Source organism: Bos mutus, chromosome X, assembly GCF_027580195.1.
Source record: "Bos mutus isolate GX-2022 chromosome X, NWIPB_WYAK_1.1, whole genome shotgun sequence".
Classification (NCBI taxonomy): Eukaryota; Metazoa; Chordata; class Mammalia; order Artiodactyla; family Bovidae; genus Bos; species Bos mutus.
In genome coordinates this window covers 1,451,877-1,468,142 of record NC_091646.1, presented here as the reverse complement: position 1 = coordinate 1,468,142, position 16,266 = coordinate 1,451,877, and the positions used below count along the sequence as shown (strand labels likewise).

Genomic DNA, 16,266 nt, shown 5'->3' with positions numbered 1-16,266 from the left:
ACCAGCACGTCACCTTAACCTTCTTCTGCATGTGCTTTGCATGAAGGCACCTGGGAGATAGTGCATGGCTCACCCTCCCCATGAGGCGGGCTACTATGCAAGGGAGCCACATGTCGTCTTCTCTCCCCTACCCAGCCCCCACCCACAGCATGCCTAGTACAGGGCCAAATGCAAGTTGACAAAAACTTGTTAACATAAACATATGTATGAACTCAAGAATACACTCTACTATTGAGAGAAACGTGCTAAATGCAGAGGTAACAACCTGACAGCTCAAGACTGGGCCCTGGGCCCAGCAATCTGGCAAAACAGAGCTAACCTTGCTAACCGTCTGCTGTGAGAGGAAAGATCACGTCAAAGCACTGCCTTGACCTTCAGTTTCTCCATATGTGAATGGAAAGAGGATGATGAAAGAATAACCCAGAGAGAGCAAAGGCTACACTCACAGCTGTCCCTTCCTATCTTGCTGCTAACTAGCCCAGGTCTTCCCCAACTCCAGCTGTGGCAACAAGCCCCACCTCTGCTTCCTTCCCACAACTCCCACCCTCACTGCGTCCCTAAGTAGTCTGAGCTCAGATGTGCACAAACATGTGTCCCCTTAGCACAACTAAACAGGCTGAAATTTTTTGAAAAGAAATCCACTAGGAAGCAAAATAACCACAGTTAAATAAACAAAAGAAATACAAAAGCTGGAAGCTTTCAAAGCAAGAATATCAAATCAAAACACTGTACATCTTAAACTTACACAATGTCACATGTCAATTATATCTCAATAAAACTGGGGGGAAAAAGAAACCAACTAGAACTGGGAGAAAACATTTCCTTGACAGCAGCATGCATATAAACATTAGGAATAAACTCAGGATGAGAAGTACAGAAATTATATTAAAAATGATAAAAATTGTATCAAAGGGTACAAAATTCAGTCTGAAAATACAGAAAATATACTATCCTCTTGAGAGGCATATAATATTTATACAAATATAAATTCTCTCAAAAATAAGATGTAAATGCAATATAATACCTATTAGAACTCTAACATGTTTGTATCTTTCTAATTAAATAAAATAATAATATTATTAATAAAATCCCAACAAACAAGCAACAATAACAAAGCACCTGAAGAAACTAAAGGCTAACCACGGGTCGGTGCTCCACTGGCACAGCTTTAGTCTTAGAAGTCCTGGGTCCCTTTCTTCTACTCTACATGACTTGGATGCTGACTCTAGCTGCTTGAGTATCAGACTTGAGAATAACTTAGGCAGGCACCGACTGCTATTGGATCCGGTGGGCTCCCAGTCTCTCGGAGTACTGGCATCAGAGCCTTCTTTTGCCGTGTGAGCTCCTAGGATATCCCCTCCTCGAGTTCTGGAATGTTCTGCTTCAATTCATGAGGGCACCCTGGCTGGCTCCTGGTTAGTACAGCACTTCATCTCTGTCCCAAAGAGCCCCACCCTGAGCTGCAGACTGCACTGTGATGAGCTTGTAACTACTTCCTTTACCATTCCTAGAATTCTCAATGGTTCCTGGTACCATAAGTGTCCTCTTTCATCCTGTGTTTCCCTAAAGCAGGAATTCTTAGTTAGAAACCCATGCAAGTGCTTCAAAAGACCTATGAAGTCCTGAAATTATATCCAGGGACTTCCCTGGTGGTCCAGCAGTTAGGACTCTGAGCTCCCAATGCAGGGGGCCCAGGTTCAATTCCTGGTCAGGGAACTAGATCCTACATGCCGAAAACTAAAAAGATCTTGCACGCCCCAACAAAAATCCCATGTGCCACAACTAAGACCCAGTGCAGCCAAATAAAATAAATAAAAATAAATATTAAAAAATTGTATATGTGTGATGCATATAAAAATATTTTTATGAAGAGGTTTATAGTTTTCATTTAAAAAAATCAAATGAATTGATGACCCTCCAAAAGTTTTTATTTTCTTAATTAAAAAAAAATCCTCTTGGAAACAGTGTAGCAGGACCTTGGTAAGAAATCTTTCCTGAAATGCAACCCAAAAGAGGGAAGAATGAAGTTCACATTCTTTACTGAGTGGTAACAATCTCAGATTCAGGATCCCTGGGGGAAAAGGCTGGAAGTGAGTATTAATCTGCAACTATAACCATGATTCCACTCCCTTACCAATCAAAGCCACTCATTGTACAGCATCTTGCCAGCTGGTCAGAAAACCCACCTATCTCCATTTCTATGAAGGCTGCTTCATCTGGTAGGGCCCGAGGGATGACTCCAGGATCACTGAAGCTGGTCCTCAGCAGGGTAGCCATGGAGAAAAGGAACAGCACGGCAGCGAACACAGGGATGGCAGGAGACAGCTGAACAGCCAGGTAGCGGCATCTGAAGAAAGCAGACAATTGAACACTTAGTTATTCCTACGCAGTACTGACCTCGAATTACTACCAGTGTGTCACTCTGGTCTCCACAACAAAATCACAGTACTTCAAGGGCAGGGACATATTTTTTGCTTTTCTCAAATTACCAAAACCTCCTAACACATGGTTCTGCACATACTAGGAGCTCAACAAATACATCACTGATTGATGCTACCTATAATATACAGGAGACAGTCTAAGGGACCTCCAATACCCCCAAGCCCAGTCCCTTCCATCAGCCTGCTGGGAGCCACATTTCCTATGCACTTCAGCAAAGGCTCATACCTGTTAAGGTCTGGGACGTAACTGAGCCTGGATTGTAAGCACCACAGGTTGCTTTCACTCTGGGAATGTCTAGAGTTTTTCGTACTCACTCATCTGACATTGGGCCTGAGCCCAAGGAGAGGGAAGAAAAGATGAGGACCAGCTATGAAGCAGAGTCCCAGTGTCAAACAGGTGGTGTGTCCAGTGTGTTCAAAGGCCACTGAAAAGCTTCAGAGATGCTGCCTGACTCTGCAACATCCACTTACTCCTCTACCTTCCTCAATTAGCTCAGCCAGTAGGTGACCAGTGACCATAAGCAAGTAAATAAGAAAACTGTATCTCTTTAGCACCCCTTCTCAATATCATATTTCTTCCCTCTGTTCCCTTAACTCACCTGGAAGGCCATTCCTCTCCCTCTCTGGATATCCCAGCTCTACTGGCCTTTCAGATCCAAAGCCATCAATGCATCAATGCCATCACTGTCACCATTACAACCACAATTTATTGAGGACACACCATATGCACTTGGCTCTTCAGACGCACTGTAGCATCTACTTCTCACACTACATCTGTGATAGCTAAAGAATCTGGGATTTAGTGAGGTCTTGCCTCTTCCAAAGGCCTATCCTAAACTGCACTGTTTTTCGCTACGTTGACTTCATCTCTCCCAGTTAAACTTCCGAAGAGCAAGAACTTTGCCTTTTAGGAGTGGGAACGCCTGGGTTTGAGCTCTACCAGCTCATAGTTGTGGTAACTGAGTTAACTTCTGTCTCCTTATCTATGAAATGAAGATGATAATAGTAGTATTTCATAGGGTGGTTGTGTGGCTCAAATGCATGAATATAAATAAAATGCTTAGAACTGCCCTTGACACATAGTAAATGCTAAGTAAATGTCAGCTATTAGCATTATCATCATGGATCTCTATCTCCCTGAGCCTAATACAAGTATGGGAACAAAGAAGCTATCAACAAATACTTGTCCAGTTGAACTGAATATCAAACCAAATAAATGGGAATATGTGATGAGAGTTATCACTGACCTATTTTTTATTCTCCTTCTCCTGATGCATATTTCCTCCTTCAACACAGAAATCTTGTCTTGGAAGCTGACTATAAGTAGATGAACAAGGACCAGAGGGAGAGTGAAGAGAATAAGCTAGGAAAAAGGCTTACCTCATCAGCATGGGGATTAAGCATGCCGCTGTCCACTCGGAGCAGACCTTTAACCCCAGGCTGTACCTTCGCTGCATGTTTGGAACAATCCCCATGAGATCCTTCTCCTGCCTCCCTGCCACACACTCAACTGCATGGCGCGTGGGAACCAACCGTACTGCTTGGCTGAGCAATTTGCCATGAAGGTGAACATACGGAGTGAATTTGCAAATGATTTCTGCGGCTTTTTGTTTGCTTGCCTGCTTGTTTGTTTTTTAACAAAATCCTTGCTCTCAGCTTGCTTTTGTATGATTTTCTTCCTTCTCCTAAAATCCAAGGGTAGGGTCTGGCTAACTGAGTTCAGGGTAATGAAGGTCCTTGCATAGCACGAGCTTGCGGATTACCCTCTTTTCCACTGCTCCCCTTCACTGGTACAGATAATCAAGAAATGAATTCAGAAAAGTCACCTGCACTCATCAGGGACCCAAAAGGACATAGGAGAAACACAAGGCTCCATCTCTGAGACAAGCCAAATGAAATTACCACACTGGCAGAAAATAGCCATCTTCCTCATCACTGCCCATCCCTAAAATCACTCTTGAAAACAAAGAAGTGACATCTCCAGAATTCAGACTGCCCTGGGTGTATCATTGCCAATGAAAAGCCTTAGAAAAATCAGAGCCATCTGATTGGCCACCAAAGGGAGTTTAAAACTGTTTTATTCGAGGGAAAAGATACAGAGAGAGTAGAACACAAACATACACATTAATGATGCCCCCACGCCCTGAAGGACTGAGCTTAACTAAAGTCTCATTTCAACACCTGCTTGTTGACCGGACAAAGGACAACTTAGATTTGAATTACGCTTCACCATCAAGGATAAAGGTCTCTGTAATCTCCACACAGAATATCTTCTGCACCTGCTAAAACAATCCACTCTGTGTGTCAACAAGTACACAACAGGCCCATTGTATTGTTCTTCGGAGACAAGGCTACTGGCAGCCAGTTGTCACTAGTGAGTGGGTGTGGCTGGGAAGGCAGATGTGGGACCAGGAGGCCTTTCTACCCAGAATAAGAGGAAATAAGAAAGCCAGAGGCTAAGACCACTGCAAACTACAACCCATCTGTCTGCCTTTAATATCCACCTGGGTTAGCCTCATAATTGCAGTAAGCTAGCGATTTCTCTTAAATAAGAAGAAGCTATGCAAAGATTTGGTGGTAATTCCCAGTATCAACCTCAAAAGTCAGGAGTATCCTCAAACATCACTAATTTGTCCTAGAGAAAGACTGGATCTATCATCCACAAATATAAACTATCTTTGAAACCCTGTGGTACTTTCTATCTATATTGATATGAATAATGATATCCATACACTTCTTGAAACAGAACTCTCCTTTGTCTTCAGAATACCAGGCAGTTAGAAGTGACTTTTCTCCCTTGTGAATTTTATAAATGCAACTATGTCCCCACCAAATCTCCATTTCTGCCACCTGCAGAGACATCATCACTTTAAGCCATCTTCTTTCAACCTCTTGATCAGCTTCAGGCTTCCACAGCTGGACTACATGACAGGACTCCCACATGTCTCATGGGCCACATGATGGTACTGACCAGCAGTAACCAGCAGTGCCAGGCTGGGCTGGTGTGCCATATCCCATCCCCCATCTCTAGCACACCAGAGTTCATTGGAAGGACAATCATAATGACATAGACTTCAATTCACACAAAAAACTTCAAAAGAGATTCATGAGTGGAAGTGGTAAGAAACCAGACAGTTCCCACGACAGGGCTGCCTCAGACCAGCAGTGTGCACTAGTGTTCTGTGCTCTGATTCTGTCTCCCTACTAGCTTTCTTGCTATGTTTTCTGCTGTTGTTCTTTTATCAGCACAATCAGCCAACAAGTATTTATGGGTCTCACAAATGAAGAACAAGAGAAATGGAACTTAATTTTGTTGGAGAAACATAACTAACATATGAAACAGCTAAATAAGATAAGACCAATAATCAAGTGTACGGATGGTGAGTCAGACTCTAAGGACTGTAAGTGGTCAGAGAAGAGCTCTCTTGGGAATCTGGGGGCTGTTTGAAACTGCTCCCATAGCAGTCATTAAGGGTGGCTTTAAGGAAGCTTGGCACAGCAGGAAGGGCCAAGGATTAGAGCTCCACAATGGCCCTTGAGCCCACATAACAGAAATAAGCCTTTGCTGTAAGTCCTCCCTGACAGGGACCGCCATCTGTCCTTATACATACGTCCTATCTCTGCTGCTGCTGCTGCTGCTAAGTCACTTCAGTCGTGTCCGACTCTGTGCCACCCCATAGACGGCAGCCCACGAGGCTCCCCAGTCCCTGGGATTCTCCAGGCAAGAACAATGGAGTGGGTTGCCATTTCCTTCTCCAATGCATGAAAGTCAAAAGTGAAAGTGAAGTCGCTCAGTCGTGTCCGACTCTTAGCGACCTCATGAACTGCAGCCCACCAGGCTCCTCTGTCCATGGGATTTTCCAGGCAAGAGTGCTGGAGTGGGGTGCCATTGTCTTCTCTGATCCTATCTCTAGAGCATAGTAAACATGTAGAACCACCCATAGGACCAGTTCAACATTCTTGCTGATGACATTCAGAGTTTGCGTGAGGGACAAAGTTTCCATGGACACTAAAAACATAATTTAATATCGGCTTCAAGATTTACTGCTATGTGAAGGTCAGAGTTTTGAAAATGTATAACCCTGTTTTGCTCCAGCAGCAATAGGAAAATTAAACAAACAAGGACATTTTCAATTCTGAGGCAATGAGCCATCCTCTCACTGAGGAAGGCCAAAATCTCTATAGAAGCAAACCTGTTAAGTAGTTCCCAAATTTCAGTTGTAACAATACATTTCACATTTCAATTGTTACAAATATAACCAATTTCAAAAATAACAAGTAACAAATTTCAACTATAATATGTTCCTGATCAAGAACTTAGAACAGTTCCCTGCTATCTATTATATTAAGACTCTACCTCCTCAGGCCAGTATTCTGAGGCCCTCCTTTAACTGGCCTTATCTAATCATCATCATGAGTTCTTTCTTGCCTCTTCCTTTCCATTCCAGACACATCTTCCTCATTACCCTGAATTCATTAGCCTCTTGCTACTGCAAGAGGAGGCATAAAGTGTCTTTTTTGTTGTTAAACACAATACCAGCTCTGGCATCTCTGAGGAGGAAGATTTAAGACTCCTTTCCCTCAATAAGCATCTCAACTATTGTCAGCATGCTTGGGACACCCCTGTCCTTTGTGTTCACTTTTCCCAAAGCAGACGATCATTATACTCAACTAAGACATTCTCAAAAGATGGGAGATACGTTCAGTGGAGACTGACGGTGTGAACCTACCTCACCACCACAAAAGGTAGTAAAGGCTGAAAATACACAGATGAATTCTGAATGACAGAAGCATAAATAATTGGTAAAGGGAAACACATTGTTCAGGAGACATAGCCCAATCCTTCTCCAGGGGACATGCTTTATCAGGAAGTTGAGTTTAGCTAAGTACTGTAAGAGATTGATATCAAAGAGGCAACTATGCCTTTCTAAAACTGTCTTTGGTTGGCAGAGTCACAGAATAGGGCTTGTGCTTATCTGCACAAGACTGAACCTCCACAGGGCAATTCTTCAGAGAATACTCTCTTGATTAGAGATCATGACAAAGTCATTTTTTCTTCTTCCTAATCTCACCTAAGGAATTCAGGGACCTGGACTTTGTCCTATAGACAGGGATACCCCTCCATGTCAGAGTTTGGCCTTGGTCTACCTAGCCCTGTGTCTCCTCAAACCCGGTAACTTTGTTATCAGACTGCCTTTTCCCTTCTGTCTGACATGGGGACACGGTGCCCCTTTCATCACCATCACCCACTAACATGGTAAGGAGCACACATTACCTAATTTTTCTCAGAGCTGTCCTCATCTTGGAAGCAGGGACTAGGAGCAGCAACAGGGGTGATGATCCCTTGTAACTCAAAAGCTTACTCTCTAAGTTCACATTTAAAGGAAGAGGTTCCTTGTTCCTGCAAGGCTACCAGAATGCCATGCTAGAATACAGTCAGTTTTGCACAAACATGTCTTCGTTTTCTAGTGAGTGAAATCGCTCAGTCATGTCCGACTCTTTGCGACCCCATGGACTGTAGGCTACCAGGGTCCTCTGCCCATGGGATCCCCCAGGCAAGAATACTGGAGTGGGTTGCCATTTCCTTCTCCAGGGGATCTTCCCAACCCAGGGATCAAACCTGGGTCTCCAGCATTGCGGGCAGACGCTTTACCATCTGAGCCACTAGGAGCATGAGTTAAGGAGGCCAAGGTAACCCAGAATCCACTAAGGCAACACAAACACTAGCTAGCAAGACTCCAGAATATGCCAGTCCAGCATTTGGCACTATGCATAGCTTGAGTAATCTGCATGTCTTCAGGATTCCGTATTCAAAAGGTAACAATGAGATGAAAGGCAGTGTCGTATAAAGGCATTGGCTGGCTGACTGACCTTGCTGAAATCCATTTCTGTAGACCTGGTTTTGTCACCCGCAAAAGGATGGGCATGGTCTCCAAGGCCCCTTTCAGATCTATCATTCTATGATTCTGTGAGTCAAGACTGCTACATCTTAAGTGCATCCAGAATGTATCAATTCAGCTACATTTATTGATTACATACTCTGCTTAAGGCCAAGTAGAAGGCACTGTGGGGGCCACACACATGCAGAGGATAGTCCCTGACCCTGAAAGAACTCAAACTGTAATATCCACAGAATTAAAGAATATTAAAAATGTCATGTAATTATGTGTTAAATGACTGGTATGTACAATTAGTCCTATGAATGCAGAAATTACTAGAAAAATTTCACGAAGGAAGAGTCAAGAAGGGACTTGAAAAAGAGGTAGAGTCTGAATAGGCTAGAAGTGGGACAATTATTAAGCAGTGCTACAAAGCTTTTTTCAGTTCATCCAATTCAATGACTCCTCTGTACATCAGAAGCACCCAGGAGGGTCAGTCCAACAGGGTTTGATAATGCCTTGATACGATATCCGCTAGATACGGCACAGTGAGGCATAAGCACTGATCACAGCAGTAAATGCCTTCCTACTTCAGGGGTCAAGAGTCACACAATCATTCATGCCACAAGAGACCTTGACCCCAGTAGTGATCTGGTCACACAGTTAAAAGAGAAAGCTAGGAAGCCACTTTCAGAACACAGTGCACTTGGTCTTTTCCCCAAGCTTTATCAGAAAGTTGAATTTGACTAAATACCACAATAGCCTTTCAGTAGTTGGACAGTTCACAGGTTGTCAGTGTCAGTCTGCTATAGTGTCCTGACATTCCTAGCCCAGCTGTTGGCTATGTGTTCATCACACAAGCTGGACAGGGTTTGGGCAGAAAGGATGGAGAATGGTTCATGCGCTTACAGCTCACATTGCCTAAATACCTCATCCTAAGAATACATTAGGAAATTCCTCTTTTTTAAACTAGAATACACTTGATTAAAGTATAGCTGATTTATAATGTTGTATTAATTTCTGCTGTACAGCAAAGTGATTCAGTTACATACACATTCTTTTCCATTATGATTAATTCCAGGGTATTGAATACAGTTCCCTGGGCTATACAGTAGGACCCTGTTGTTTATCCATTCTACATATAATAGCTTACATCTGCTAACCCCAACCTCCCACTCCATTTCTTCCCTAACCCCACCCCCCATGGCAACCACAAGTCTTTTCTCTATGTCCCCGAGTCTGTTTCTGTTTTGTAGATAGGTTCATTTGTGTCACATTTTAGAGTCCACATATATAAGGGATAGCATATGGTATTTGTCTTTCTCTTTCTGACTTACTTCACTTAGTATGATAATCTCTACTTGCAAGGAAATTCTTTTTTTAAGCACTGTACAATGTATACTCTGCTTCTAAATTCAAATACATTTACTATAGATACAATAGATACAATTACATTTAAAATACAGCTATCTACTGGTAATCTTCTATCCTCTCCTTTTCTATGTGTGTATTAGAATCTTCCAGACAGACACAAGAGTTATATAGAATTTCAGACTCTCAGAGCTGCAAGAGGCTTAGTGATAATCTAGCCCTATTTCCCATCCTGGGCAGGAATTCACTCTATGACAGCAGCTCTGAGAGATGGCTACCCAGCTTCTTTGGAAACGCTTCTAACAACACAGAGCTAACGAGCACCTGTATGGACCACTTCTTCTCATTTTATGTAGTTAACCTACTGTCTGTTCACTGAAAAATCACAGGACCCTCCTTTGAGAAATCTAAACATGTAAAAGTGAAATCCAAAAATAAAAAGATGTCCACTGACACCACTAACACTGCATGTTTTTCATCAAGGGGCGCCCACACGCCTGACCAGATTTCTCAAGCCATCTGGCCAACCCAGGGCTGTGCCACAGGGGGTTATAAATCACCTCTCACTCATTCCTGCACACCTGCTGCAAGCAGGACTCTGTTACTAAAATGTAGGTCCAGATGTGCCTCAAGATCTGAACTTTCTTCCTCAAGGCCAAAATGCAGCAGCCGGAGAATGTACAGTCTACGCTCCTATACAATTTAAACATGAAAAGAGACAGTCCTTTGTCACTGCTGGTTCAGACACCCTCAACTGCCTGAAGGCAGGGGACTAAACCAGGTGATTTCCTAAGGTCTCTGTAAGTTCTCATACTAGCAAAGGAGCCCATATTCTGCCCCCAAACCCTATCCTCCACCGCGTGGTAGATAGTAAATTATAGACCCCCAAAGAAAAAGGTCCACCAGAAAGAGACTTCATTCCTCAGAGGCAGGCTGGTATCCTCTGTACAGCCTGTCAGTGGCTAGGGTCAAGGCAGCCGCCACCTAGAGTGCCCACGTGTCTGCATTTGACAGACAGATGCATGCATGTGCACACATATATGCAGACATACATACATGCTCACAAACACAGATTCCACCATTCTTAGTAAGAAGGATTCATTGACGGGGCCCTCTCCCCTTTGGTCAGATGGAAACTTCCCCATTCCACTTCTCAGCTAACACTTTTACTTCCTTCTCCCTTCCCCCTTTCCTACTCCCTCACCCAGCCCTACCCTCAAAACTATTTACTGTACCACACACACAGCTGGAACCCAGGGCAGTTTACAAACAACCTCACCCTTCATATCTGAGGGCAAGGTACAAGAAATAACTCGGGGAGAAAAGTCGTCTCACCAGAAAACCCAATGTGCCTCTGTCAAACAGTAACTTGGTTAATTATAAGCTTCATCCCACAGGCAGTTTTCTTCAGAGGCCTTCAGGGCCGAACAGAACACATCCAAATCATACTCTGTCTGGCTCCCAGATACAAAAAGGGCCAAATGCCAGTAGCTCCAAATTTCAAGTTCCCTTGGCCAGTCAAACCAGAGGGTTCCTGGGCCCAGAATTACCAGCTTGCTCAGGGCCTGGAAACAAATCTCATCTCTGTTTTGAATGGTTTCAACCACAAAAATTTAACCCTGAGTTGGGGAGGGGAGAGAGGCAAAAAAGCTACTGATTTAGCAGAGGAAGGAGTGAGAATGACAGAAAGCAGATTTCAGCTCTGCACTTCCATAAACAAGCAAGGAAGAAACAAAGCTAACTTGGAGACAAGAGTAAGAAGTGGGGAAATATTTTTTTAAATGTTATGTTACGCCTGCCCGCCTGCACACGCTCACTTGTACCACACAAAGTATACACACACACACTCAGCCATGAAACTCTGACTGGAAAGCAGCTAGGAAGCCATGATCAACCTGTCTAATTTTGCCAAATATTTTACAACTTGGTAGCAGCAGCAGCAAAAAAAAGTGCCTTTGACAAAAAAGTCCTCTGACCTTACTTTCCTGGCCCTGTTATAAACTACATCCCTCTCCTTCCCCTGCTGTTACTCAAGCCATTTGCACTTATCCCAAAGTCTGGCAAACCAGCCCCCCAAAAATCACTCTTGATGCACTGGGAAAGCCTGAAGCCATTACAGAAGAAAGACAAAAATGAGCCCCCAAAGATCAGAGTTCATTTTAATTATCCACAAAGGCAAGCCAAGAAGCTCCCTCCTTCATCCCATGGCCACACCCCCTGAGGGGAGTTCCATTTCCAGGTCACTGGAGTGCATGAACTGTAGCAGGTTCATATTAGGTATGGCTCACGGTCTACAAACACATCTCTTGGCTCCTTCAAGGCCTTCCTCATAATAATCCCCAAACCAATTAGCATTGCTCTCATCCCTGGAATGTACCACATTCTCAGCATACCCAGGAGTCATGCCACAGTAGTCAACTGGTCACCTCCCTAGAGCAGTGACCGACACAGATTTTAAACTGCCTCTAGTACTGGCTGTTACATCACAGAAAAAAATAACTCCAAGGCTGGTGTCAGGCACACACAGAATAGAGAGTTGTTTATGTTGAGTGATTTTGACTGAAAGAAAGAGCAACTCACATTTAATAAGCACATATGTGCCACACAGGCAGCTAGACTGTGGCACAGCTGAGGATGGAACCAATCTGCAGGTTCCCAATTCAGTTGGCTTTTCAATTTAACAGCGAGCTGAGAGCTGAGCCCTAAGGAAATAGGACCCAGAATAACAGAATAGGTAAGTATCATGGGGTGGAGTTACGACCACAGGGAGTGCTCCTAGGCTCAGGAGGGGTGGAGAAGAAGCAATCTGTCACTAACCACCTAAGGAGACCACTGAAAAGGGGAGGTGAGTAATGAAGATGAATTCTTTTATTTCCTAAGTGTTCCAGGGGTGGCCCCAAATCAGTGCCATAAAATTGGTTATGAAACGTCTTGGTCTTTTAAGGAGGCACATACAAAGCAATGAATTCAGTTGACATGATCTACAGACACTGCTCAAGAGGACAGTGACAACCTTCCAAGGACTAGCCACAAACTCCCCAGAAAGAAGGTTCTTCCCCTGGGTCCAAAGTAACCATAATCAGGCAATAGTACTCAATGGAAACTCACTCGAAGGCGAAGAAGAGTGTACATGTCCCCAGGATGAGGAAGAGGGTCAAATAGAAGATGCCCTTTTGCCGGGCCATCATGACGCGGCCATCACAGCAGAAGGTGTTCCTGCCTGGGAGTTTCTCCCATTTCCGTGTCACCTTCTTTCTCACCACCATCACAGACATGATTGGAATTCCTGGTCCAAAATGGGTTTGTGATTATAAGAGGGAAGAAACAGAAGCTGAGCCCAGCTTTGAAATCACGTTGTATGCTATTGCTGCCACTGGGTCAAACATCATCAGAAGTCCAATTTCTAGTCCTAAGAAAAACACAAAAAGAAAAAACAAATGAGGCAAGAACAAGAAAATGCAGTTCAATCTTCCTTTCCCAGAGGCAGAACGATGAGTACTGCCTCAAGGGTTGAGAGAAGAAATGGAAGAGTTTATTTCCAATCTGTTTTTGTCCCCTAAAAGAAGAAAAGCTTAAAGGTTCTCAAAAAGAGAAAGACGCTAGTATATCTTAAATACATCCCTTTACTTTCAGGATAATACTGATGATTTGATTATCACAGAACTAGGAACTAGAAGAGGTTTTATAGGTGACAGCCCCAATTACTTTGTTTTGGAAATAAGTAAACTGAAGACTGAAGTGGGGAAATCACTTCTCTGGGTCACAAAGCCATGAAGCTAAGCCAAGAAAACAGGTCTGTTGACTTTCAGTCCAGGGCGCTCTCCACTATACCATACTATTGTAGAATCATCATGAAGAAGACTCTAAAAATAATGGAATTTCTATCCTTAAGGGCCATTCCCTCCCCTCCTCCACTTCTTCACCATCTTTCTTCAATTAGCCACTGGAATCTGAATCACACCAGGGAACAAGTCATCCTTTGGGAGAGCTAGGAGGTTTTGGACACTGTACACAAACCCAGGTTGTATTTACTCAAAACAGATTTCCCCTAATCAAACCCTCCTAACTTCCTGAGGCTGGGAAATGAACCAACTTTGCCGGTCTAGCCTAACATTTGTGGGAATCTTAATGAAACCACATCACAGACCTGTAGGTGAAAGGCTGACTTAAGCCAGAGAGATTCTGATATGGCTGGGAGGAGGAGGGGCCCAACGGGGTGGGGGAGTGGGGGCGGGTGGCAGCAGTTAAGAAAAGTCATAAAGGTGCTTTCTGGGACATTTCAGAAGTACCATCTCCACTTAGCATCCTGAATCCCCAGGCCCAGCCTTTCTCACCACTGTCACCCTTCTCCTCTCAGGTGTGGTGCTGTGGCCTCTATTTACCGATACCGCATGCCTCACGCTGGCAAGAAAGAGGCGGAAACCTGCAGCTCGACTGACTGATGAGAAATAACCAACTGGGCTGGAGAGGGCAACGGTCCAAAGAGAGACTAGGAGCTGAGCAGGGAAAGAAGCTGGAAGGCTTGGGAAAGGGGAGGGGGCATCGGAGGTGCAGAGAACACTTCCTTTGTGTAAAACTAACCTGGACAACAATCTTCTCCTGATAAACCGCCCCAGCGGGAGGAGAGACCAGGAAGGGGAGCCGGGCCTGGGAGAACAAAGATCAAAATCCGTCGAGAACCAGCGACCAGCCCAGCGGCTCGGGGCCCGAGGCCCGAGTCCCGGACGGGCGGCGGGCGCGGCCTCGAGAGGCCCGCCCAGCCTCAGCCACGCCGCCGACCACCGCCCCGGGCAGGATGGGACGCGCGCCACCTCCGCACGCTCGTACACACACACGCCCCGCCACGTGTAGTCACCCCCGGCCAGGGGCTCAGCAATCGCCGAACCGAGAAGGGCAGAGCAGGCTCCGCGCGTCCCGGTGCAGCCGAGGGGGCTGCAACCCACCACGCGGCAGAGCCCCGGAGACCCCCACCCCCACCCACCCCCTTGTTACCTGAACCCCGGAGACCGAACTCGGCCGGGAACCGAAGCCAGGAAGTGCAATGTCCCAGGGGACCGCGTCGGCTGCCAGAGGTGGCAGCGGCTTCTCCCCAGCCTGGAGGCTGCCTCCTCCTGACAAGGGGCCCCAATGGTCGGGGCCCTAAACCAGCTGTGGCAACCGCCCACCGCTGGCCAAATGGAACGCTCCTCACGTCACCAGGTCGTTCCAGTAGTTGCTAGCCCTCTATTGGCTGATCCGCCTCGGCGCCTCCGCCCCTGCCACCCCTGCCCCGAGCTACCATTGGCTGCGCAGAACGCCACTCGACGATGCCTCCGCCCCATTCCCCCACCCATCTCCCGGCTTCGTGCCCACCTGCCAAGCCTTTGCCAGCCTCCCTTTGGGGTCTGAGCACCGATGTGTGAAGTGTCGCTTTCTATTAATATAGTTCCGCAGGGACTGGGATGAAGCTTAGTGTCAATGGGGCTAGGAGGAACGGGGACCTGCCTCCCCCCCCCCCGCCCCACACGTACCATGAGACGCTGAAGGAACCCTGGCTCACAGATCCCGGTGCTCACCCCAAACTGGATCCTCCTTGGGCCTCTCCAGCCGTACTTACATGAAATCAATCGCGACTTGGGATTTCACTCTGCACCCGCGTAAAAATAAGTCCTCTGCCTCCCAAGTCCTATTCACGAGGTAGGGATCCCACCTCTGTACTAGTCACCCTGGCCTGCATCTCTGGCTTTAGGAACAAAACAAACAGATATAAAAAGGAACTTGAAAGGGATAACTGTCCCCAAGAAGGCAGAATCATTTTGAAGTATCGTAAACAAAAAATTGACGCTGAAACTCTACTGACAGGACATAAATTCTTTGAGGTAGGTGATGAAGTAAAGATTGCTTCAAAAGCTTGTAAATGACTATTAGATTTGAAGAGCTTATGATAATGAGGTGCTGAGTGGGGCTCAGAGGGGAGCAGCAGAAACTCTACATACCAACTACATTGATTCTATCTTTCTGCCACCTCTCTGACAGGGCAGTTATTACCACAATGAGCCACTGCTACTGATCTGAGTGAGTCGCATCCTTTAGCATAAGATTGGAGTAGGGAAAACAATTGAGAATTACAGCATCAATATTCTACAACAGACTTTAAAAGATACTGGGTCTGTTTCCGCTAGTGTGGCACTTGGCTTCCAAATATAAGGGGAAATATGAGAGAGGGTGGAAGGTGGTCTTTCCTTACCTGTCACACCATCGGGGAGAGTGCCCAGACTGTCAGCTGTTTTCCTAAGCTTGAACAGAGTTTCTCTGGGGTGAAGGTATTTGCAATGAATACAAAAGAGACTGCCGAAGCTCTTCCCAAGGCAGTTTTTTTTGTGTTAGTTGAAGGACCACGTGCCTGGTCAAGAACTATTTCTCCTTTTATGGGATTTGGGTCCCACAAGATATGAAGCAAAATTCTACCTAATGATAGTTACATTTGACACATTCATGGTACCCTTCAATCAAAAATTTTAAAGGATAAAAAAATTACTAGGTAATTCTCTTATGAGAGATTTGTTATAATTCATTTGTAGGAGAAAGTACATCTT

The 16,266-nt window shown here is 45.1% G+C and overlaps 1 protein-coding gene and 1 non-coding gene across 3 annotated transcripts in view; one reads left to right on the top strand and one right to left on the bottom strand.

Moving 5' to 3' along the window:
• Positions 1–14,883, bottom strand: part of ZDHHC9 (zinc finger DHHC-type palmitoyltransferase 9) — a 29,918-nt gene extending 15,035 nt beyond the window's left edge. Inside the window, exons 1-4 of one of the 2 annotated variants that reach the window (XM_070366332.1) lie at positions 14,684–14,883; positions 14,273–14,338; positions 12,800–13,100; positions 2,187–2,347 (exon numbers count right to left, since the gene is read on the bottom strand). In XM_070366332.1, the coding sequence (XP_070222433.1) occupies positions 2,187–2,347; positions 12,800–12,966 (328 nt within the window). In that variant the 5' untranslated portion in view covers positions 12,967–13,100; positions 14,273–14,338; positions 14,684–14,883. The remainder of the gene's footprint in view (positions 1–2,186; positions 2,348–12,799; positions 13,101–14,272; positions 14,339–14,683) is intronic. The other variant, XM_070366333.1, reaches the window with a different exon arrangement.
• TRNAG-CCC (transfer RNA glycine (anticodon CCC)) lies at positions 1,644–1,716 on the top strand. Its single transcript has one exon. It is a non-coding gene; the product is annotated as a tRNA-Gly (tRNA).
• Positions 14,884–16,266: the final 1,383 nt, after the last annotated feature.